The 25,604-nt window shown below is 40.2% G+C and overlaps 1 protein-coding gene across 1 annotated transcript in view; it reads left to right on the top strand.

Moving 5' to 3' along the window:
* LOC122806552 (very-long-chain 3-oxoacyl-CoA reductase-like) overlaps positions 1 to 25,604 on the top strand; it is a 389,647-nt gene that overhangs the window by 92,589 nt on the left and 271,454 nt on the right. The window contains exon 3 of the mRNA XM_044077079.1: positions 17,728 to 17,803. Coding sequence (XP_043933014.1) covers positions 17,728 to 17,803 — 76 coding nt within the window. The remainder of the gene's footprint in view (positions 1 to 17,727; positions 17,804 to 25,604) is intronic.

Here is a 25,604-nt window from a genome sequence, read left to right as displayed (position 1 = left end):
TTATCTCAGGCTCAGCCCAAATATAGACATCTCCTGAGACTGTGATTCCCCCAGTCCATGAAGTCATGGATGATGTGTTCCCAGATATATCCTTACAGCCTGATTCCCTACACCCCCCCCCCCTCCTAGGAAACCCAACTGCTTCTATAGGGTTCTGGACTCCCATGAGCACCTTTATAAGAATCAAATAGCAGACCCAGTTGTGGTGTCTCTGGAGTCCACCAAGGAATCCTGAGGGCCTGCATCCAAGACTAGAGAGAACAGAATCTGGGACCAATTTGGCTAGAAAACTTACATTGCATCTACCTTGGTTGTAAGAACTCTTAACTGTCATTTACATGTACTCGAATACCTTCAGTTTATACAGGAACAGATTAACCCTAAGGCAAATGAGATCCAAGGTAGGAGGCTCAGAAAGAACATTCAGTACCTGTGCATTGTCACTCACCAGATGTCCAGATATTCATTTAAATGTACCTATGATGCTTTGGATGCATCTTTTAGGGCAACTACCACAGGTACTGTTGATCAGAGACATACCTGGCTGAGGGATCAAGCCTTTTCAGACCATATTAAAGCAGAACTCCTTAATAACCCCCTGGATAAGGAGTTTCTTTTGGCCCCCAACAGAAAATGTGCTACAGTGACTGGAGGAAAAGGGAAAGACTATGAAATTTGTCAGGGTCTCCTCCCAGATAGATACAGCAGGAAGTATTCCAGTAAGTCTTGGCCCTTTTCCCACAGCAAGAGAAGTCTAAACATAGTAGGGAAAAGGACCAAGCACCAAAGAAAATATCATCACAATTCAAGGACTCTGAGCCCAGCAGGAAGCAGCCATGACTATTCAAAGCACCTCCCTAGCCCCCTCACCAAATCCCATGCCAGCTCCATTCCTCCATGCCCATAATATATTGGGAAGCTTGGGGTAAGGTTTTTACCTCTTCACATCAGCTTGGGAACAAATCCCCTTGGACAAATAGGTACTCAAAGAAGGAAATGCTACTCCTTGCATCTGTGGAGGATTCCCCTCTTTTAGGTATAGTTCCAAAATGAGAGAGGCACCTGATTCTCTCCTAGATAGAGGCCCTCTTTAAAAAGGATTCATTCGACTAGTGCAACCTGGACAGGCAGGCTCAGGACCTAAAACAGGAAGAGTCATGAAGACCCATACTACACCTCTCAAAGCTAAACAAATTCTGATTGGTGTACAAATTCAAAATCCTTACACATCAAAAGTGACTGCCACTCATTATGCCAGCGGTATGGATGGTAACGTTGGACCTGAATGATGCCTACCTTCCTCATTGTGCATGAATGCAGACAGTTCCTATGTTTCAAAGCTGGGAGGAGCTATTTTCCAATTTTGTTCCTTATTAATTTCTCCAAGTCTTTTGGGTTTCAGTACCATGACAGGAATGGACCCTGTTCCCATGTCAAAATATGATTAAAGTTCATGAAATTAGTACTGTTTCAAACTTTGATGTTAGCTTGAAGTTTTCTTCGTAGCACCTGCAGTGTGCCCCCCAGTTATGACTCCTTCTGCTATTCATACAGAGTTACATGTATCAGTATTATTTCTAAGTATGATTGTAAATTCTTTTTATAAGATCTGTTACTCCTACACCTATTGAACAGTATGAGTATCCTTCTTCCACACTGTCCTCGTTTCTGCCTGCAAATCCTGGTATTTTATGACTTTGTGTCTCTCTGTAAGTAAGACACTGTAGTCACTGGGTGTAGCAATTTCAATGATCAATGCTACTTTTGTCTTCTTTTCATGGACTACTGCATCTGTTTGTCTCGCATCTTTTTTATGAACTACTGGTAATAGGTGATCCCATGTGATATAAATTCGTAATTTTCTGTGATGTTTTGTGGATCATGTTTTCAATGTTTTTCAGCTACATCAATATTATAATGTTTGCACAATCCCCAATGCAACGGTCTTGCCACATTATTATGCCTTTCAGTTTACAGTTCTTCTGCCATTAGTACATTATAACCAGCAACAAGATGTGCGACTGTTTCCAGTTCTGTTTTACAAAACCTACATTTGTCTGTTTCTCCCACATGTTCAATGGACTTTGTAAACCAACATGTATGTACTCCACTATCTTGAGCCACCAATACTAACCTTTTATCTTTTGATTTAAATGCACCTCTTCTTAACCATTCCCATGTTCAATCCTGATCAACCTGAGGTTGTTCCAAGAGTTTTCTGTACGTGCACCTACATTTATGCATTTTCCACATTTCTTACCGTCTCATCTAATCCTTCACCTTATATTCTTTCTTTTGATTTTTTGACACTTTCATTTGCCGCCCGATTTTTATCTGCTTCTGGTTTGCTATCAGTTCCCACTTGACACTGATATGATTCTGGTAAACTAAACAGGCTTATCTGCTGCTCCTAGAGTTTTCATCAAATATCTGGCACCAGTAATTACCTTTTGTAGGATCAAAGGTATCAACATCTATCTTTACAGAGATGATTGCCTAATCCATGCAGTATCTCAAAAAGAACCTCACAGAGCAATGCAAACCACTATGGACTGCTTTCAGAAGGTTGACCTTACCTTGGATGTCCAAAAGTCCCAGCTGTGCCTCACTACCAGCATTACTTTCTTGGGGGTAGTCCCAAACTATCTGAGTAAAATATCTATCTGTCTCTTATATTTCAAGCACATCTACAGTCAGAATGTCATCTCAGCCAGATTTCTGGGGTACATGGCATCACATGTCCTGATGGTTTCCCTAGCCAAGCTCCACAAGTCCACCAGTCCTCTGTTCCCATGTTTGAATAAGGAGATCCTGTGGTGGCAGCTGAGATCATCCTTGCCAGGTCCTGACCACAAATAACATAGACCTGGCCTGGGGACACATTATGCCCCTCGAGAGTACAATGGACATGAGACAGTGTGTCAAACCAACACATAAACATAAAAGAGATTATGGCAATCATTCTAGCTACAATGGCCTTCATAGACAAACTAATTTCAGGGGCCATCAAAATTCTGACAGACAAAACCACTGACAGGAGGGCACTCACTTGTACTGCCTGTTCAGACTGGCCATGGAATTCTGGCAGTTATCCCAACAGCTACAGCTTTCACCATTTGCCACTTACATCCCAGGTCAGACAACTTTCTAGCAAATTAATTGAGCAGATCTCAACTGGACCCCAATGAATGGATGTTAAAAAGGGAGATTTTCCAAAACAGACAGCTGAGAAAGTTCTACTCCCAAACATTCCATTGGGGAGTGTGAAAGACTGATGCCTTCTCCTTCTCTTGGACAGGCATTTTCCTTTATGCCTTCCCTCCACTACCTCTCATGCCCCCAGTACTGCAAAAACTAAGGGTAGATGGGCCAAAGATTAATCTGAGTGCCTCACACTGGTCCAAACAACATTAGTCTCCATTCAACTTTTCCTAAGCAGGGGGAGAACCAGAACTTTGCCTCTGTGCATGGATCCCCTTACCATGAACAAAGGGTCTGTCATTTATCAAAGTCTGAAAACCCTGAACCTGACAGGTATGGTGATTTGGCCCTTTTTCCTGCTAGACAGATTTGTTCTGAGGATATATTCTCCATTCTCAAGAAGTCAGAAAGCTGAGTATCAGGAAGTTTTAAATTAAGTGAAAACCATTTTCAGTCTGGTGAAAACTAAAGGCATATTACCCAGAACAGCCTTGTTAGCCCACATCCTGGTATACCTGTCACGCTTATTTAAAGTGAAATTGTTTGGTCATGAGACATGCTTTTGGTTTTTCATTTTAAAAAAAATTTAAAAGATGTTGAAAAGAAAGAAAGTAAATATGTTAAACCATCCTGTTTTAAAAGAAAGAAAGTAAATATGTTAAACCATCCTGTTTTAACCCACCTTTAGTACACACTTTAAAAGTGTTTGAGAATACTTGTGAAAAACAAATTAGAAGTTTGTTAGACAATAACAAAACAAGGTGTAAATACTACAACTTAACTATGAGTGAAAAATCTGCTCTGAATAAAAGTCTAACAGTATGGTTAGAATTATGAAAAGTGATAAAGGTGGTGCTTTGGTTGTGATGGATCAAGACCAGTATATTCATAGTATTGAAGCTATGTTAAGTAACACCACAGAATATGAGGCAGCCAATGCAAGTGATATATTAACATGTTACCGGAGAATTTATTCTTTTTTGTTTGACAGTTTTATGAGTGGTAATTTAGACAAAATTTCTTATGATTTTTGTAACACTGAAAATCCCAAGTTAGGGGTTTTGTTTGGAATACCAGAGGCCCATAAAAACCTTAACCATCCTCTATTTAGGCCCATTGTTTTAGCACCTAATTACATCACAGAAGGAATTTCCCTCGTGGTTGATTCTTTTTTAAACCCCTTAGTCAGTAAAATGAGTTCTTTTTTACAGGACTCAGGATTTTTTGGAACCGTTTAGATAATTTAATGACACCTTTTCTTTTGACCCACAAAATCACATTTTGTTCACCATTGATGTGGTATCACCTTTTACATGTATTCCACATGAAACGGGAGTGGAATATGTAAGACAATACGTTGGGCAGTTTTCCAACCTCTCTAATGACCAGTATAACTTTTGCTTTGATTTGATAGATGTTCTGTTGAAAAACAATTTTTTTATGTTCAATAACAAAGTATGTAAACAGAACAGAGGGGTTGCCATGGGGTCTCCAGCCACCCCTTCGTTTACAAATATTGCTGTTGGATGGTGGGAACACACATTTTTGGAGCCTATTACGGATAGATATTATGTTTTGTTTTTTAAAAGATTTGTTGATTACTGTTTTTCGTCTTAGAAGGTGACCCCAACCAGGTGAAAGAGTTTATAGATTGTTTAAATTCTGATCCTGAGTTCCTAAAATTTACTTTAGGTGACGTGGGTTTAAAGGTTAACTTTTTGGATGTTACTTTAGTGTGGGTAAAGGTTCTGAAGAGATTTGTAAGCAGGATTCATCGTAAAAAAACTTTTGCCAACAGTTACCTACACTACAAAAGCTTTTATCCATAATTTATGAAAGAAAACATACACAAAGGCCAATATATCAGGGCCAGTCGAATGACTAGTGAAGACAGTGATTTTATTAATGAAATAGATTTTATTTGTTCACTTTTTTTGGAAAGAGGTTACCAGGAAGACAAATTAAACAGTACAACTAAGTATGTCACCTACAATCGAACAACACTCTACCCGCCCATATCACATGTTCCTTATAATGGCTCCAAAATTTTGAGGAAGTCCAACAAAGAAATATTTTGCAATTCGAACATGACTTTGGATAGTGGATTGATAAGAGGCATTATACAGGACAACTGGAAATTTTTAGAAGGTAATCATGACCTTTTTGCGACGTTTGGCCTGCACCTCCATTTTGTGTATAAAAATCACTATAATTTAAAACTATTATTTGAGAGGGGGAAAACAGAGAAAAGGACTATTTTACACACAAACAAACCATTCGGCATGCACAAATGTGAAAGTTGTACCATTTGTAAGTACATATTAGAGGAACCTTTTGTAAATTTGCCCCATTTGCCACAAACTATTCCAGTGACAAGCCATTTTAACTGCAAAACCAAAGGTGCAGTGTACATTGTGTTATGTTCTCATTGTACTGCATTTTATGTCGGGATGACCACCTGCGGTCTCTGTGCCAGGATCAAAGAGCACTACTATAGCATAAAAAGGATAGTAGAAATGCGTTTTTTAAACACAACTTGAAGTGTCCTAACTACAATAGGTTTCTGTTTTCGGTTCTGGAACAGGGAACACATCATACAAGGGGTGGGGATTTTAAGACAAAGTTGGAACAAAAAGAACCACCGTGATAGATCAGGTTAAACTCTGACAAAGCACCAAGGTTGAATGATGTAGTTAGCATCAAGTGTTTCTTAAAGAACCACAGAGTTCACATGAACAAATATGTTTTTAACAGAAGTGTATGGCTTTAATAGTTGAGTTTGTGATGTTATTTAACTGTGGGATGAAGATGTACTTTCTGTTGGCTTACAGATATTTTTAAACTGAAAGGTTTTTACTGTTGAATGTATTGTTTTCTGATGAAGTCTAATGATGAAAGCAGAAAATAAATTGTTGTTTACGCTAAATTTGTGCCTCTTGTTCTCAGTCTAAGTTCCAGTTTTTGTGGATTGTTGTGATATTCTGGAAGTTTTAGTCTATTTTTCTGGTTTATTGGTTTCAATTGACTTGTGATAGCTGAGAGCAACAAGGGAGATTCTCCTCTTGAATGCAGTATTCATCCTACATCAGGCAGGAGTGAAAATAGTGCAACTGCTTAAGACCATGGCTGACATTCAAAAATCTTTGGACATCCTGGTGAAAGAGCGAGTAACAGAATCCCGTGGGTATACCAGTTCTGAAGATGATGGTGACTCAGTGGTCGAGTATAATATTCAACCTATTATTGCACAAGGTAACCACACTGAAGTTCATTTAAATTCCAAAGACTTATGCGAATGTTGCATCTATTCTTACTAGTGGTACTGATCCTTTTTTTACCACAGAAAGACATAAATACAGCTAACATGTTATCTTACAGAGAGAATTGTGAGACTTTAACTTGGCTGTTGAAAAAGTATAAAAGTCTTGATTTAGAGAACAAATATTTCCAGCAATGTATTGAACTTAATATAGTTCCTAAATGGCTAACACTTTTTAAAAGCCCAAATTGTGTCAAGGCTATGGATTCCTTTTTTCCACCTTAAAGGAATTCTTCAACAATGCTGGGCTGAATTTTCTAAAATTACTTGTGGACAATAATGTTAAAATTATGGCCAGTTTAAAAGAACAAATAATGACTGCTGACTATGCCACTCATAGAGGGTTAACTGCAAAACCAAAGGTGTGGTGTACATTGGGTTATGTTCTCATTGTACTGCATTTTGTATGTGGATGACCACCTGGGGTTTTTGTGCCAGGATCAAAGAGCACTACTATAGTATAAAAAAGGATAGCAGAAATGCATTTTTCAAACACACCTTGAACTGTCTCAACTACAGTAAGTTCCTTTTTTTAGTTCTGGAACAGGGAACACATCATACAAGGGGTTCATAGGTAGGTACTAGGCTATCAGCCCAAGGGCCTATGTAAGCCTAGTCAACAAGGTTCCCTGGCTTATGCCACCAAGAAAGTTATTTTCCTGTGCCACTATCGAGCAGAGACACAGAAGTGATCCCCTGGGTGTATTTCCTATTTCCCATCCACTCATCAAGATTTTCTTGAGGAGTGCTAATGAAGAACTTTGCTTGACATAGATGGGTAGCCTGTTCCAGAGTATGGGAAGTCTCTGGGACAGGAATCTATCCCTCCAGCATGTCCTGTTTATTGTGGTGACAAGGTTTAGGTCCCTAGAGTGTGCAGCTCGGAGGGATTGGGATTTCTTTAGGTGTAGCATATCCAACAGCTCTGGGTTTGACGTAGCTTTATGTGTTAGGCAGAGATCACCTCGGAGTAGGCGATATGCTACAGAGTAAAGCTGGAGTTTTTTGAGGCGGTCAGTGTAGGGCATTTGTTTGAGGCCAGTAATCCTCTTTGTAAGGTACTTCTGTGGCCTTTCCAGCTGCTGCAGATGTCTTGTGAGGTACATTCCAAAAGGGGCGTTGTACTCTATAATGGGTCTAATGAGTGCCAAGTAGAGGGGAACAATGACCTCTTTTTTCCTGCATGAGAACCCTTTTATGATGAGGTGTGCCATGTAGAAGGACTTCCTGACTACTGTAGCAATGTGACTATCAAAGGAGAGACTACTGTCCACCTGGGTCCCAAGGTCTCTTATCACGCATTCGGTGTTAAGTAGATTGCTGCCTATGTGGTAGTTCATGGGTACAGAGTTTTTACCAAAGGGGATGACACTGCACTTTTTGGCATTGAGCTTGAGGCCATGGCTCTGACACCAGGCATCTGTCTCAGTGAGGCCCTTCTGTAGGATGTCCACATCATTTGGGGACTTGACTATGGCTCCTAGTTTGCAGTCATCTGCGAACTTTGTTAGCCAGAGGCCTTCTGTGTTAGCCTGTACTTCAGAGAAGTAGATACCAAACAGGAGAGGTCCCAGGACAGAACCCTGTGGTACTCCACTTGTCACTGCTTTGAGGTCAGATTTGGAGTCTGCAACTTTTACAGTGTGGGTTTGTCAGTTAGCCAGTTGGCAACCCATCTTGTGATGTAGGGATTTATACCTAGTTTAGTGAGTTTAGCTATAATTCCAGAATGGGGGATGGTGTCGAAAGCCTTGGCGAGGTAAAGATAGGCTGTGTGAACCACCTTACCCTCATCTACGGCTTTAGTGACTGCCTCAAAGAAGTCAATCAGGTTCAGGAGGCATGATCTGCCTTTCACAAACCTGATCTGGGTGGGATCCAGAGTTTGGAGGTTACCAATGTCTTTGTTTATGAGTTCCATGATGATACGTTCCATGGCTTTGCAGACCAGGCCCGTCAGGCTAATAGGTCGATAGTGCCCAGGATCAGTGGTAGCTCCCCTTTTGTGGAGTGGGATAACTGTTGCTGTGCACCATTCAGTGGGCACAAAGCCTGATGTGAGGCTATTATTGAACATGGTGCTTAAGTGGGGAGCCAGTTCGTTCTGAAGTTCATGTAAAATGCAGCCTGGGATGTTGTCTGGTCCCATGGATGCTGTGTTTTTGGCTTTAGAGAGTGCAGCTTTTACCTGCATAGTTGTGATTATAGGGACTCTGCATTCTTCCTGTATAGATATGGGCCCTTTATGGGGTGAGGGGGCTGTAAAGTTAGCACTGAACCTATCTGCCAGGATGTTGGCAATATCAGTTGGATCTGTAATTTTCATGCCTTTATGCTGTAGCTCAGAGCAGATCTGGGTGTTGCCATCGAGATTCTTGACATAGCTATAGAATGCTTTGTGGTTGTCCTTGGAATTAGTGGCAATTTTATTTTCGTAGCTAGCTTTGGAGGATCTTATAAGGGATCTCAGCTTCTTACTGAGGCTGACCAGGGAGCTCCTCCACTCATGGGATTTTACTCTCTTTTGCAACAGTTTTTTCCTTCTGTTGTACAGTTTGTTTATGGCAGGGGACCACCAGATTGGCTTCCTTTTTTTTGGAGGATAGCGTCTTGGTTCTGTTTGGGATAGCATGATCCATGCACTCGTGTAAGTGCTTATAGAGTGCATTCGTGTAGGATTCAGCAGTTGTAACTGTATTGTCCATCTGCATGGGTGTCATGAAGTTCACCACTTCTGTCTTAAGAAGCATGAAGTTGGCTTTGGAGAAATATTTTACTGTGGTTTCCTTAATGGGGGGTGGGGGCGGGATGTGGATATCAAGGGTGATTAGCTTATGGTCGGATTGGACCAACAAGGAGTTGACTTCAGGTGTGGAACACCGGTCACTCATGTTGGTAATGACTAGGTCTAGTATATTGTTGCCCCTGGTGGGGTTGTGGATAAGTTGATCTAGGGCATTGGAGTTTATGAATTCCAGAAAGTGTTGAGCTAAGGAGTTGGTACATGAGTAGTTTTCCCAGTTAATGGTGGGGTAGTTGAAGTCACCCATTATTAGGGTGTTTGGTTGAACCCTAATATTTTCCAGTACATCAAGAAAAGAGGAGTGGGAATCCTGGGGCATGGTGGGGGATCTGTAGCAAGCTACAATTTGGATTGCAATTTTGCCCAGAGTTAGTTGCACTTGGATAACCTTGGATGCATTAAGCTGAGCAACTAGCCTGGAGGTGTGGATATCCTTAATGAATACGGACACACCTCCACCTTTGGTGTTTCAGTCCAGGTTACATGGCCGAAAAGTGTGGTATGAGTTATAGCCTGGTAGTGCAGGGGTGCTCTCTGGAGCCTCGAACCAGGTCTCAGTCACTGCACAGATATCAATGTTCTCCATTTTAAGGAGTGCCGCGAGTGAGTGCATGTTGAGATTTAGACTTCTAGCATTGAGTAGCATTACCCTCAGTTTTTTGCTTGCCTGTTCCTGTTACAGTGGTGAATTTGTTATTTGAACCATGCCTAAAAAAGGCACTAAAGGGGCAGCAAGAGCCTTAGCCAGTATCCGGAATCCCAGGGGCGACAGGTGCAGGCCATCTATGGCAAAGCATCGTGGTCTGTCGACCATGTCATCCCAAGCAGACATATACTGGATCCCCATAGAATGACACCAGAAGCTTAGCCAATTGTTGAAGTCAATCATTTTGTCCTTGTACTGCGGTATTATTCTGGGTGATGGCAGAATGCTACTCAGGGTTAGGGTCATACCTGCCTGGGCTACAAGATCGGAGAGCTCTTCCATGTGTCTTGTCATGTAGTCTAGGGAGGTACATCTCAGGTCATTCACTCCAACATGGACAATGACAGAGTCATATTTGTACTTGTTGTGGAGTGACCTGAGTGCGTGGGTTATGTGGCGGATCCTGGCACCCGACAGGCAGCTGACAGTAACCTTCTCCTTGTTTAGCCTGGTGAGTGCGACATCAGTGTGCCTGACTATAGAGTCACTTATGACTAGTGTGTTGGGTACATTGTTCTGCCTTATTGGCTGTGGTTGAGTGGCACACTGAGTCTGTGGGCTATGTGCCATTTGGGTTGTGTTGGGGGATGGAGGTTGCTTGCATTTCTGCTTTGGAGGTCTCTGTTGCTTAGGGAGATTATTATTGAGAGCCTCCGCGAATGTTTTTGTGTTACTATGTGTGGATTTTGGTGGTGTAGATTTAGTGCGACTATGTGATTAGTGTGGTGTGGTGCAAATGTCTACCTTCTCCTCATGACTGTCAAGTTCAGTCTTGGTTGGAGAGAGCTTTACCTCCAGTTTGGCTGGATAAGTGTATCTCTCACAGGTTGTAGTGTTGGGTGGTAGTAGGAGAGGGTTGTCTGTGTACATGAGCCAATTTCTACATTGTCTCAAGATGTCCAGATTCATCAGATAGACAGGAGAGAACACCGGGAGCTGACCCTTGGACATGCCTGAATAAAAAAACAATTTTCCTCTAGATAAGTGAGGAAAGTGAGTACAAGAGCTGTTTTTCTCTAATCCAGTGAGAAAAGTAAGTACAAAAACTGTTTTCCTCTATGTAATGAAGAAGACTGAGTGCTATAGTAATTAGTAGCTTATTTAGTGCTTACAAGTTCTGAACAATTGCTGAGCATGAATAAGCAAATTTAAGTGCTAAAACTAAGAATCTGTATCTGCACTAGAAGAGTTACAGGACAGAAACAAGTGCAAATGCAGGCTTTCAAATCAGAAAGTTGAGAGAGATGGAAGATTGCCCAAACGGCCAATAACTACAATTTCTGGGCCAGAACCACTCCTTATGTGGTAGACAGGTTACCTAGTGCTTACCACTCCCACTGATAAGCTAGAAGGCTTCCCTCCAACACAGAAAGGCTTGGGGGCTCAGAAGCTTACATACAGTCCTGGATACAGCAAATCTGTATCTGGAACACTAGTTACAGGAAAGGTAGGAAACAGGCTTACAGTTTGTTTGTTTTTTTACAGAAAAGTAGCAAAAACAGTAGTAAAAACAATTCACATGCAGTGTAAGCTAGCACACTTGAGTATGTAGCAATATTAGACCAAACACAGTTTAAAAAATGCAATTCAATTAAAAAGGACTAAAAGCAAGTGCAGAAAGAGTTTATTAGGTAGAATATGGTAAAGAGATGGGACTGGGGGAGGGTCCCAGATCAAATCTACAGTGGGGCGGGCAACAGTGGGGTGGGGATTTAAGACAGATTTGGAACAAAAAAAAGCACTGTGGCAGATCAGGTTAAACTCTGACAAAGCACCAGGGTAGGATGATGTAGTTAACATCAAGTGTTTCTTAAAGAACCACAGGGTTCACTTGAACAAATATGTTTTTAATAGAAGTGTATGGTTTTAATAGTTGAGTTTGTGATGTAATTTAATTGTGGGATGAAGATGTACTTTCTACTGCCTTATAGATATTTTTAAACTGAAAGTTTTTTACTGTTGAATGTATTGTTTTTTGATGAAGTCTAATGACGAAAGCGGAAAATAAATGGTTGTTTATGCTAAATTTGTGCCTCTTGTTCTCAGTCTTAGGAAAAACAATACTCTAATAATTTGGTTCAATCAAATATGACAGGCAACAGTCAGAAATGGCTATCTGTTTTGGGAGGTAGTCTCCTGAGGGAAAAAAGAACAATTAGATGATCATAATAAAGTGATAATTGCTGTCGCTTGGTGAGGGAGGTGACAGTGTATAATGCCTATGAACTACAAGTTATAATCTTTCCATGATCATTTGTTATTTCACTTTAATTGCAACTTTAATATTACAGGGGTACAAAAAAGGTAGTTATCTTTTGGGGGGAAGGTAGTTTGACAGGGTATGTGTGTGAAAATGTAGGGCAGTAAGCAGTAGTGTATATCTCTATAAACAAAAAGGAAATTCATTACTGAGGCCACTAGACCTTTCACATTTTCACAATTTCACATCACAAATGTGCACAAAAGGTGGTTATTTTATGTTGGTTGTGAGGCTGAGTATGAAATCAGAAGGCAGTTACATATTCATGCAAATCAGTTACTGATGCAACTAGTTTAGGGGGAGAAGGATATGTATATATGTCTGAGAGCAAACAAAATGAAGTATTTTACTCTAATCAATGTTTCTCTCCCCTCATAAATTAAAACCATAGATGTATACTAAACATAGCTGTAATTTAAGGGTAAGTGTGAGGAGGCATGCTATAAATGAAAGCACAGGGAATTTACATGATTACTGTGAAACATGCTATATCTTGTTAGGGAGACAGAGCATGTGCTGGGGAGGCAGCAAGTTGAAATGTATTACTCTGGCTGTTATGTTCATTTTCTTCTCACTGAAGCATATGAAGTGTACATAATGTGGTGGCTACCACTGTTTAAGGCAGGTGATATATAAAAACAATGGGCAGTTAGAGGATCACTTTTGAATGATTACTTTTAGAGTTTGCTGAAAGGACAATATCTGTCAAAAAGCAACATGAATATTATATTCATGAGATAACACAGTCAGCTGGTGGTATATCCTCTCATAAGGGAAACACTGTGCACCAAGACACTATGTGCAAACGGAGCAGAAACTAAGTTTTATTTTTAAAAAATCACACCAAAGACACAGTCCATGCTTTGTCGTTTGAGTTGCTGCTTTATAATTTTTCAGCCTCCTTAATGCAGATGTTTTTGATTCATTCCACAACAAATATGAACATGTTTAGTTTTTCTCAAAGACGTTAATACATATATATAAAATTATCAAAATATTCTGCTTTTGCACCAGAAAAATGAAAACTGTTATTTGTGTGCTTCTGAAAGTAACATTTTCTACCAATGAAATGCTATTACAGGAAAAAAAAACACAGAGAGACCATTACTGGAATTGTAATTTGAACTTAGAAATTCAGAATGCAGCTGTCCATTTATCATTGCATCTAAAATGCAGCCTAACTACAGTTTAAAACTGAATATTGAGATTTGTTGTCTGAAAAACATTGCTAGAAAATGTCAAAGTGCTCACAGATATAATTGTATAGTGACAGTCTCCATCAGTAAGCCTATATGGCCATTAGAATGTTCTAGGCTGCTAAACTGTGTTATGTTCAATTTCCATTAGGTGTGCGCATACAAATTCTGATCAAGGTGGAAGATTGCAGCCCATATCCAGAATTTGTCTTTATTGCATTATCAGAAGTAAAAAAAAAAATAATTGTATTTTATCACATAAAGGAACATTTCTGTTACTAATATATAGGATGAGGTGTACACTCTCATCTACTCTTGAAGGTACTACATTATCATGTAAATCAGGCTTAAGGTGCAATGAAATCCTTAGGGAAGACATTCTTGAGTGTGTTATGTACCCATGTATCGTTTTACAATTCCCCAAATCTGTTAGTGTAAAGTATTTTATAGGGAACTGACATATGGACTCTTACTTACAGTTAGCAAATCTGGCATATCAGAATGCTTTTGTTGGCACAGTCTAGCATTGTGCCTAGTTTCCACCTGGAACAATTTGACCATTGCTTACAAGTCTGATTGAAACTGGTGTCTAAAATATATGCATACTTAGTCCTCATTAAACCAGCATTAAAAAGCATTCTTTTTTCATTTCTCCAGCCAAAGCACATTTATGTTATTGCATTTAAAGGGAGGTAGAAACTCAATCTACTGACATGTCAGTAAGAAAATTTGGATTGCGATGCAATGAAATCCTTGGAAGTGCAATGTCACGCCTGAGTGTGTTTTACATGCACAGATCTTATTAGAATCCTTAGAAATTTGCACTGTAAGCTTCCTTAGGAAAACTGACATGTAGCCACTTATATGTAGCTAGCAAAGGAAGGATGAAAATAATGCCCAACATACACGTATACTAAGATATATTTCATTAGAAAAATGTATTTGCTTCATTTGTAAATGTCATCACTATAAGGTTACAAGTTTCTTCAGCTAAGATGGTTGGCTCAAGTTCTCTGTTGAGCTGCACTGAAGGTCTTCAGGATAGAATAGGAGTATTGGGTGCATTTTGTAGCACATTATAGTTTCATAATGAAATATGAAATGGGCCTGAGCAATAGTCTTTTAGGCAGGCACCATAGATTTTGGTCTGAATAGCTTTCATGTCTCAGTGTGACATTCTGCATTATACTCTGTTCAGTATGCAGAGTGCAACAGTGGTCTTGAATATGCTTCTGTACTGAGTTATCATTGCATAGGAAGTAAAATTCTCCATTTTTTTCCATATTTGTTTCAAATACGTCAAGTGTTTGAGCAACTAATGCTAAAGATAGAATAGGAATCTAAAGCATTTTAATAGTTGATCGTAATGAAATCTCAAACGAGGATTGAAATGTTGCCTTTTAAATACAGGTACACAGGTGCTAGATACATATGTGATCACTTTCAGTCTGACATTTTGCTTTATACCTTTTCCCAGTGGAAGTTTTTGTAAGTTTTGCTGACTATGGAGAACACAGTAATGACCCAGAACACTGCTGTTCTGAGTTATCATTAGATCAGAAGTAAAAAGTCTATATATTTCACCAGGAAAAATATTTTTCAGGTGTACCCAGCTATGACAACAATACCATTCTAATGGTGAAAGCAGAAGGATGAAATTAAGAGGTATGCTGCAGTGGTCTTCCAGAAGTTAGAATAGCAGTCTTAACTGCATTTTGTAGTACAGTAGTCTATTACTTATAAGTTTGTAATGAAATATGAAACTATGATTAAGATATAGCCTTTCACAGGTGGGCACCAGAGGCTTTAATTCATATGCCTTTACTGCCATAGTGTGATATTTTACATTTTACTCAGTTTCCATGTGGATGTTGTGTCAAATGTACTGAGTGCAATAATAGCCCAGAATACTTATGTACTGAGTTGTTAATATAGTAGAAGTAAACGTCCTATGTAATTCTCCTGAATACAAATGTTTTTGTCACTGGATGTATGACCCCCCCCCCCCCCCCCCATGTTTAGTGTTGTCATCTATATCACATGAAGATGAAATTATTTGCTTGTATCTTTACAGCTGGGACAGTCAGCTAAGTGTTTTTATAGCTGAGTATACATCTGAATCATACAACTAGTGCGCTTCTATCAAAAATATGAATGTATAATGCTGGTGTGATTTCAGATTTAGTGTGTTTTCTAAATACTTATTTATTGTATATTTTGATATATAAAAAGGGCATTTACATTTTTGATTTTTTTCCATTAAAATTTAAGATGCAGCTGTACCCTTGTCTTTAAGGGCCTAGAATGTATGTTACATATCAGTACTATTCTCTAAAAAAAAATCATGAAACATCAACCATCTTGGAGTCAAAGATTTTTATATATAAAAAGCAAAACAAGCAGTATTCTGGGGACAGACTTTCTGAAAGTGTTTAGCAGCTAAGGAGTTATAAGGGCTGATTTTCTTCCCAGTTACTTCACACACACCACAAACTGTTCCAGTGCACACTGGGGATCACTGTCACTTAAGTTCTAAAGGAAAACCTCTACAAAGATGCAGCCCTCATATTTATAAACTGGACATTCTCCAAACCTAGGCTGCACTATAATATCCCACCCATATGGCTCTTTGTAGCACACCTAAGAAACAGGGCTTAAAAAGAAAACCATTCTTGCTACTCATTGAGAGCTCTACTGTCATGAAGTTGTTTCACTTGCTTGGCACACACCACTCGCTTTATTTGACATTGGCTTTTGCTCCTCACATTATCATTTCTGACACCACATGAGATTATTTATTGTACTAATGAGTCATGTAACTCAAATTCAGTCTTTCTCTTAGACCTTTGAGTCAACAGTGTAACTGTAAGCAGATTTATTAGTTTTGTTCTCATTTCACAGGGACTCAAACTTCTTTCTCGTTTCAGCAGTACCCACTTTTTATCTCTTAAACTTCATAAGCATTGTAAACTTTTAGTATTTCTTGTGTGGCATGGAAACATGATGCACATTTTATTCTTTAAGACTTCTCAGATATTCGGTTTTCAGACAGAAGTACACTAAATTTCTGGTCCTCAATTTCCAGGTCTCAGAAAAATTACCCTGTGCAAAAAGATTTCATAGTGGCTGGAGTTGTACCATTTTTAAAATGAAAGACAATGACTTACTTTCAGTTACTTTTGACACCATTTAGCATTTGATGTGTCAGTTTGCTCATTTAACAAGTGAGAGACAGACTGCACGCAACCATCTTCATCAACATTTGCAATTATATTGAACAGCACATGCAAACAAAATTCCAAATCGTGGTGTGCATTTAGGATTATGAGAGACTAAAAACATTGACCTTGTATACATACATAACACTGACATATTGCAATTCATTATGCTTTATTTGCATGGTTTGACATCTTGGGAAGCAATGCATGAGGCAGAAATGAGTAACTTGTAACATGAAGAACAGCATGACAATAAGAACAATAATGAATTTGGCTTCAAGCATATCTTATAGGTAACCTACGCCCAGCACAGATTTGTATCTGAAATCCTCTGTGGGATGCAAGTCAGAGAAAACTACATTTACTCTTATTAAGCTTCTGCAACATCCTTAGATGTGATCTCCTGATGTATAGCAGACATGATTCAAATAATATTTCTGGTGACAGGAACTCATGTCTCAAACACAGAAGAACTGGCAAAGAAAATGGCGGGTACCTAAGAGGGCAGAACTTTCCTTCATAGTGAAGGTTTTCCAAGCAGATAGTAAGTGGCATTATAACTGAAGTAGATGAGCTAACTGCAGCTGTAACTGACTTAGCTAACAAGGTTCTCTATATAGAGCTCTCATTCTGACGTGTGAGCCATGACTTCTGTGTAACTGGGAAGAAAATCAGCCCCTATAATCCCTTCATTGCTAAGTACTTTTAGAAAGTGATGAACTGATTAGAAGATTGCTGGTGTCTGGGCAGTTCTTTTCTGTCCTGTATGAATGTTGTGGCTGACACAGGATGAATAAAATGTGCCTGTGATACTAGACTTATGCACACTTATTTAAACTTTGAAGCTGGTTGTGGAAGAGAAATGAAGGCAGTACTAGCCGCTGACATTTTTAATTGCTGGACATACTGTTCCCAGACTAGGAAGTTGACTTAGACTGAAATACAGCAGACTGAGATGTAGAGTATTAAAAGTAAAACAAAGATACAGTGAAACCATTAATCACGTATCCCTTTGTGTTTGCAGCTGGCAAAGAGAGGTTTGAATGTGGTTCTTATTAGTCGTTCACTGGAGAAGCTGAAACAGGTGGCAACAGAAATAGGTAAGTAATCTTGTGAATGTTTACAATCAAAGGGGTTCTTGTGAAGATCACTTTACTGGTTTTGAGTATGTGACTATGTTTATATTTGCTGGTGTTCTGCTACTTGATTTATTGGCAATTTGGCTTTGAGAGTGAACCGAGTGACAGAGAGACAGTTAGCAGAGGAATGGATCTTTGGGAGTTTAGGAGTCATAATCATCTGTATATATGCAACCTTCTCCAAGTTAGAAGGGGAGCACTGACCTGACAACAGGGATGCTGGGACATGTCATGCAGAGTACTGACATGACTACAGGGATGCTGGGACATGTTGTGGGAAGAACTGACCTGACAACAGGGATGCTGGGATATGTCATGGGGAGTACGCCGGACAACAGGGATGCTGGGACATGTCATGGAGAGTACACATGACAGTACAGATGTGGAGATATGTTTATCAACAATACTCAAGTGTGGGATGGTGTCAAACTCAATTGCAGAGGGCTAGAAATGTGGTTTGTACCAATTTGCTGACATGCAATGTTTCAGTAACCTTTTCAAAGAAGTTGCCCAGGTTAAACAGGCAGGATCTACCCTTGATGAAACCAAACTGGTTAAGTCAAGACCTGATAGATTACCTATGCCCTTATTTATTATTTCTATAATAATGCACTTCGTAGCTTTTAGGATGAGGCTGGCCAGACTTAAAGATTTATAATTACCTGGTTCTCTTGACATCCAACCTTTGTGCAGGGGATGACTGCTGCTTTCCTACTTTCATCCTGCACAAAGCCTGTTTGGAGGCTGATGTTAAATAACCTATCTAGGGGATTTGAAAGGTCCTGTTTCAGGCTAGAGAATAGGTTGACTGGTATGTAATCTAATCACACAGAACCAGGGTTCTTGGCCTTGGAAATTACTTTGAGGACTTGTTCTTGGAATATTTAATGGGGTAGTGTAGATGTGGGTATGTGATTTGAGAATGTAGGGGTGAGAGTGGGGTGAAGTTAGAGTTAAATTTATCTGCTAGTAGATAGACTATGTCCTCAGGGTCTGAGTAGGTAATATCCACTATTAGGTCTTTGCAGTGGTAGGCATTGTTTCTGAGGTTTGTAATACAGTTAAAGAAAACATTATGGCTGTCTTTTGGGACTTTTGCATAGTTGGTTATTTTTGCCTCATATCCAGCTTTGGTTGATTTGATCAGGGACCAGAGTTCCTTGTTAAGGTTAGCAACAGAGTTGTTGACATCTTGGAAGTTACATTTATTATTGCATGCGGTTAAGATTTTTCTTTATTGTAGAACCTGTTTATATTTGGGTTCCACCATAAGAGTTTATTTTTAATTTTGGTATTTTATTTACTTCAGAGAGGGACAGGTACATTATTTATTTATTTAACATTTGTTGACTGGGAAAGTCCAACTAGGACAGAGCCTATTTTCAGCAGAGGCCCGGGGAGAAACGCTCCAGATGCATGTCTTTGGTACATCCATTCAGCTATTTGCAAGAGCACAGAATTTGGTGGTAAAGGATTTACATATGTTGTGAGGTCATTAGATTGAAGGGCGATGTTGAAGTTAGCCAGGTGATCACTCAGTTTTACTAGGTTAGCCTTTGCATAATCTTTGAATACTGAGGTACTCGAAGATGCTTTTGGCTTCAGTCGTACAGTGAATGTGACTGCTTTATGGCCTGACTTGAATAGGAAGGAAATTAGAAGTGGTGAGGAACAGAGCTGTCTCATATTGGTGAGGACAAGTCCAGGATTTTATCTCCCCTAGTTGAGATGCAGACTAACTGGTCCAGACAGTAAGCATTTATGAAGTCCAGAAATCCTAGGCCATGCATTTTAGGGGATGTATAACCATCATCATCATCATCATCATCATCCTTTTATCCCATTTTCTACATGGGGTCGGGGTGTCATGTCAACTGCTGCCATCTCTCTCTATTCAATGCCACTCTCCTACCTTCTTCAACCCTAATGCCTGATTGTTACATGTTTTTTATCACACAATCCATACACCTTTTTGCTGGATGCCCTCATTTCCTCATTCCTTCCTCTTGTCTGTCTCAGATTGTCTTCTGCTTTTCTGAACATGAACCTAAACCACGATAATCTGATCTCTTTGACCTTTTCTGCAGTTGGAGCTACTTTGGCTTCTGCCCTGATGTCCTCATTTCTTCTGTCCCACAATGTGTATCCTACCACCCATTTAAGGCACTTTATCTCCGTCACCTCTAGCTTCCTCAACTGCTCTGCCTTTACTGCCCAAGTTTCTCCACCATGCAGTAGTACTGGTCACATCACTGTTTTGTACACCTTACTTAAAGCTTCTTTGGCATTCTTTTGTCATACACTACACCTGACACTCTGTGCCAGTTGGCTGCAGCCCCTCTGATTCTAGCTTTGAACTCCTCATTCAGACTTCCCTTCTCCTCAACCTCCCCCTCAGATACTTGAAGCTTTAAACCTGTTCCACTATTTTACCTTCTGTCTCAGTTCTTAGCTTCTTCTGATTTCCCTGTTTGCTGCCATTATAACTGTCTAATTAGTACTCAGTTTCAAACCATGTGCCTTCCATTTTGCATTCTTTCTACTACTCTGCATTTTCATTTATCAATCACACTCTCAAAAACTTTCAGGCAATGTGACAAGAGGTTGATACCTCTGCCCACAGTTGTGAATGTCCCCTTTATTCTTGAACACTGGCAGTAATAGGCTTATTCTCCAATCATGTGGGATAAGCCTTTCTCTCCATACTGATATGAGTACCCTCAGGAGCCATTTCTCCCCTATCTTACCCAACATCTTTATCATATCTGCTGTGACCTCATCTAAGCCTGCTGCTTCCCTTGACTTCATTTTCTCTAGTGCTGTTCTTACTTCTTCTATGCTGGGCTTCTCCTCTTCTCTCATTGAAGGCTCAGTCTTCGGTAGTACAACTTATGTAGGATTGTGGACTGGTGAGCTAGTTGTTGCTGGCATCCATTATGAAGGGTGTGACGTCCCTTCTCTGGGTCAGTAATCAAGGAGCCTCAATCCTCACCACTGACACCAGTGGGGAGCGTTCACTGAAAGAACAGTATTTTCAGATGCAGCTTTCTGCACCAAGTACAATTTCCCTTAAGAGCACACAGGGAGCACACTCCAGTCCTGGGGCTGGACTTCCTCTCCAGGTTCCAAGTAAGACTCTACATTTCTTTCTGCAGAAATCAGTGCTGTGTGTCCCTGTTCCAAGTGGCTGACACACACACACTCTTTGAGATTTGATTTTCACACACACACACATTTGGGGAAAGCTGGTACAGATTTACCCACTATGCCACCTCCACCAAGATTATAAGGTAGATTCACTGCCACCAGCCAGCTACTTTAAAGCTGTTACCAGGGTACCCAATTACTCATATTAAAATTAATACTTATGCAAATAGTAATGTTAACCAATCAGCAAGGCTTTCAGGAGCATGATGCTACTGTGCAACTAAATAAATGCAAGGGTTAAAATATTTTCTAAAAGACCAGCCACAATGAAAGGGTTAGATATATTTAATAATAAGTAAACAAAATATGAGAATACTGAGTATCTATTTACAATAAACACCTGAGTTTCAGTTCACAGGAAATATAAAAAAATAACACCAATGGAAAGACTCAGACAGATGGAGAAAAACAATACTTTTAGCTATTCTCACTATATTTTCCTAACTGACTGAAGAATTACTGTTCCCTAGTTAAGTTAATTACTAAAGCAAGGCAAGATGAAGTGGGTGAGCAGTCTTGTCAGTTCCAAAATATAGTGCTGAGTGTGATTTGTCACATCTCTTGCTAGTATCTAAATATAATTTCAGTGCTGGATACAGAATGACATCACATCTGATCCTCTGATGCTGTGGTTTCCACACTACCTCCTGACTAGAAGCTGAGCCAGGATCTGGCACAGATGTTTCACAATACACATCTAGAACCTTGCTAATGTTTATTTCAGGATCTGGAGACTGTAAAAACAATTCCACCCCTTTCATCCTTCCTGCACAGACTAACCCGCCATTCTCTGGCACCCCAGGGTAGCAAATAGTTCACCACTAAGGACAATAAGAGCAGGATCCCAGCCAGGACATTGCATCCCTGGCTGCATTCAGGCCTGCAAGATAAAATCTTTATGGCCTAAACCAAGTCATTTCATTTCAGGCTGTTTTTCTTAAGGTTAGCCAAGGTGAGCTTAACCCGTTCCCTTCCAGTATCCTCTGTTAACATGTATACATTTTGTCACTTAACTCATTATAGCTGAGTGACGTCTCCAGGAGTTTTTGCCGTTACCTCCTACTGCGCCTCTAGGCATCAAATATTGCCTGTTCATATTTGCATTAATTCCAAAACCATGCTACATACACAGTATCAGAATATTTTTTCTTGAAGCATATATAATGGCAAACACAGTTGTATTGATATATGACCTCTGTCAATGAGTATTTGCTAGAACTGTAAGGTGATAACTTCATTTTTTAAAGGCTAAAACCACACCCACTGGGAGTTAAAGGTATACACTCAAAAGAGCTGTACTAGAGGGAATGAGTTAAAATGCAGTCTGACATACGTGTATATTTCTTTTTTGTAAAGCAGGACCCACTGTTGATACATTTTTAACACAAGCATCTGTACAAATCAGTTTGATATTCAAGTGACATAAAATTCTTTACAAAACTCCAGCTAGTTATGCTGGCATATGTTATACATGCACTGCCCTACTCTCTGGCATAGCTGGCACTACCTCATATCATTACAAAGGGTATCAGACTGTTTTCTTTATTTTTCTATCTTTGCCTTCCATCTGATATAATTTATTTGTGCTATCTACTGAGTCACTTCCCAGACGCTGGTAGAGTGTCTCTGATGCCTTATTCTTTGCTCCTGCAACTCTTTTCTTAGCCTCTTTGTTAGCCAAGCGGTACTCCTTTCTAGCCTGGTCCGTCTTTTCTATCTCCCACTTTTTCCTGCACTCTTTCTTTGTTTTGATGACTTTCTGGACTTCTGCATTCCACCACCAGCTTTCCTTATGTACCTTATTTTCATACCTGGCTCAGCTACATATCTGTTCTATAGTCCTCACACATGCTGTACTGAAGTGCTGCCATTCTTTTTGAAGTCCACCAGTCTCCTTCTGTTCTTGAGGTGGTACAGCCCTGAGTAATTCCTTGAACTGTTGTGCTTTCTCTCCAGTCATCTTCCAAGTCTTTAGCCTGGTCTCTGTTGACGTTAGAGGCTTATCTGACCACTGCTTGGAGCTGATTGTGGCAAATAGTGGTTTATGCTGTGGGATGACTGTTTTACTGAGGATAACTTTGCAATTGCTGATGCTACCCCAGTGCCCTTTCCTTACCAGGTAGAAGTCTACCTAAGTTACATGTTGGCTACTCTTGTATGTGATCTTGTGACTGTCTTTCTAAACCATGTGTTAACTGTTATCCAGCCATTTGCCAGACAGAAGTTTAGAAGGACTTCTCCTTTATTCCTGTTGCCCCACCCATGTGAATCCAGGCAGTCCTCGTATTCTATTCTGTCTGACCATATATGTGTATTCAGGTCACCCATTATCAAAACCAATTCATGTTGTCCTGCTTTATGTAGTAGATCCTGCTTCTGCTGTCTGACTGCACTCTTTTCCTCATTATCACAGTTCTGCTGTGAGGCATATACTAAGATTATGCATGCTGTCCTATCATTAGGTTCATAGGTAGGTACTAGGCTATTGGCCCTAGGGCCTATACAAACCTAGCCAAAAAGGTACCCTGGCTTTCGCCGTCCAAGAAAATTATTTTTCTGTGCCCCTGTTGAGCAGAGCCACAGACGTGATCCCCAGGATGAATTTCCTATTTCCCATCCAGTCATCAAGATTTTTCTTGAAGAGTGATAATGAGGACCTTTGTGTGATATAGATAGGTAGTTTGTTCCAGAGTATGGGAAGTCTCTGGGACAGGAATCTATCCCTCCAGCATGTTCTATTTATTGTGGTGACAAGGTTTAGGTCCCTAGAGCGTGTAGCTCAGAGAAATTGGGATTTCTTTAAGCGGAGCATGTCCAACAGCTGTGAGTTTGACATAGCTTTGTATGTTAGGCAAAGATCACCTCTGAGTAGGCGATATGCAACTGAGTAAAGCTGCAGGTTTTTGAGATGGTCTGCTTAGGGCATCTGTCGGAGGCTGGTAATCCTCTGTGAGGTATTTCTGCGGCCTTTCCAGTTGTTGTAGATGTCTTGTGAGGAACAAATCAAAAGGGGCATTGTACTCTATAATAGGTCTAATGAGTGATGAGTAGAGGGGAACAATGACCTCTTTTTTCCTGGATGAGAAACCTTTTGTGATGAGGTGTGCCATGTAGAAGGATTTCCTGACTACTGTGGCGATGGGATTATCAAAGGAGAGACTACTGTCCACCTGTGTCCCAAGGTCTCTTATCATACTTTCAGTGTTAAGTAGACTACCGCCTATGTGGTAGTTCATGGGTACAGAGTTTTTACTAAAGAGGATGACAATGCACTTTTTGGCATTGAGCTTGAGACCATGGCTTTGACACCAGGCATCTGTCTCAGTGAGGCCCTTTTGTAGGATGTCCACATCATTAGGAGTTTTGATTATGGCTCCTAGTTTGCACTCATCTGTGAACTTCATTAGCCAACGACCTTTTGTGTTAGCCTGTACTTCAGAGAAGTAGATACCAAACAGGAGAGTACCCAGGACTGAACCCTGTGCTACTCTACTTGTTACTGGTCTGAAGTCAGATTTGGAGTCTGCTACTTTCACAGTGTGGGTTCTGTCAGTGAGCCAGTTGGCAACCCATTCAGTGACACAGGGATTTATACCTAGTTTAGTGGGTTTATCTATAATTCCAGAGTGGGAAATGATGTTGAAAGCCTTGGCAAGGTCTAGCTAGGCTGTGTGAACCACCTTACCCTCATCTACAGCTTTGGTGATTGCTTCAAAGAAGTCTATCAGGTTTAGGAGACATGATCTGCCTTTTACAAACCCAAAGTGGGTGGGATCCAGAGTTTGAAAATTACCAATGTCTTTGTTTATAAGTTCCATGATGATACATTCCATGGCCTTGCAGACCAGGCTCGTCAGGCTAATGGGTTCCCAGGGTCCGTGGTGGCTACCCCTTTGTGGAGTGGGATAACCGTCACTGTGCACCATTCAGTGGGCACAAAGCCTGAGATGAGGCTATGATTGAATATGGTACTTAGGTGGGGTGCCAGTTCATTCTGTAGTTCATGTAGAACGCAGCCTGGGATGTTGTCAGGTCTCATGGATGCTGTGTTCTTGGCTTTGGAGAGTGTTTTTTTTACCTGTGCAGCCGTGATAACAGGAACTTTGCATTCTTCCGGTATAAAGATGGGCCCTTTAGAGGGTGAGAGGGGGCATAAAGTTAGTACTGAACCTATCTGCCAGGATGTTGTCAATATCAGTTGGTTCTGTATATTTAGTGCCATTGTGCTGTAACTCAGAGCAGATTTGAGTGTTGCCATTGAGATTCCTGACATAGCTATAGAATGCTTTCTGGTTGTCTTTAGAATCAGTGGCGATTTTGTTTTTGTAACTAGCTTTGGAGGATTTTATGAGGGATCTCAGCTTCTTACTGAGGCTGATCAGGGAGTTCCTCCAATAATGGGATTTTACTCTTTTTTGCAATAGTTTCTTTCTTCTGTTGTAGAGTTTGTTTATGGCAGGGGATCACCAGACTGGCTTCCTTTTTTTGAAGGATAGCATCTTGGTTCTGTTAGGGATAACACGATCCATGCACTCGTGTAAGTGCTTATAAAGTG

The sequence above is a fragment of the Protopterus annectens genome, chromosome 7.part0 (assembly GCF_019279795.1).
Source record: "Protopterus annectens isolate FY-2018-M chromosome 7.part0, PAN1.0, whole genome shotgun sequence".
In the NCBI taxonomy this organism is placed as follows: Eukaryota; Metazoa; Chordata; order Ceratodontiformes; family Protopteridae; genus Protopterus; species Protopterus annectens.
This window is presented reverse-complemented; position numbering and strand designations above follow the sequence as displayed.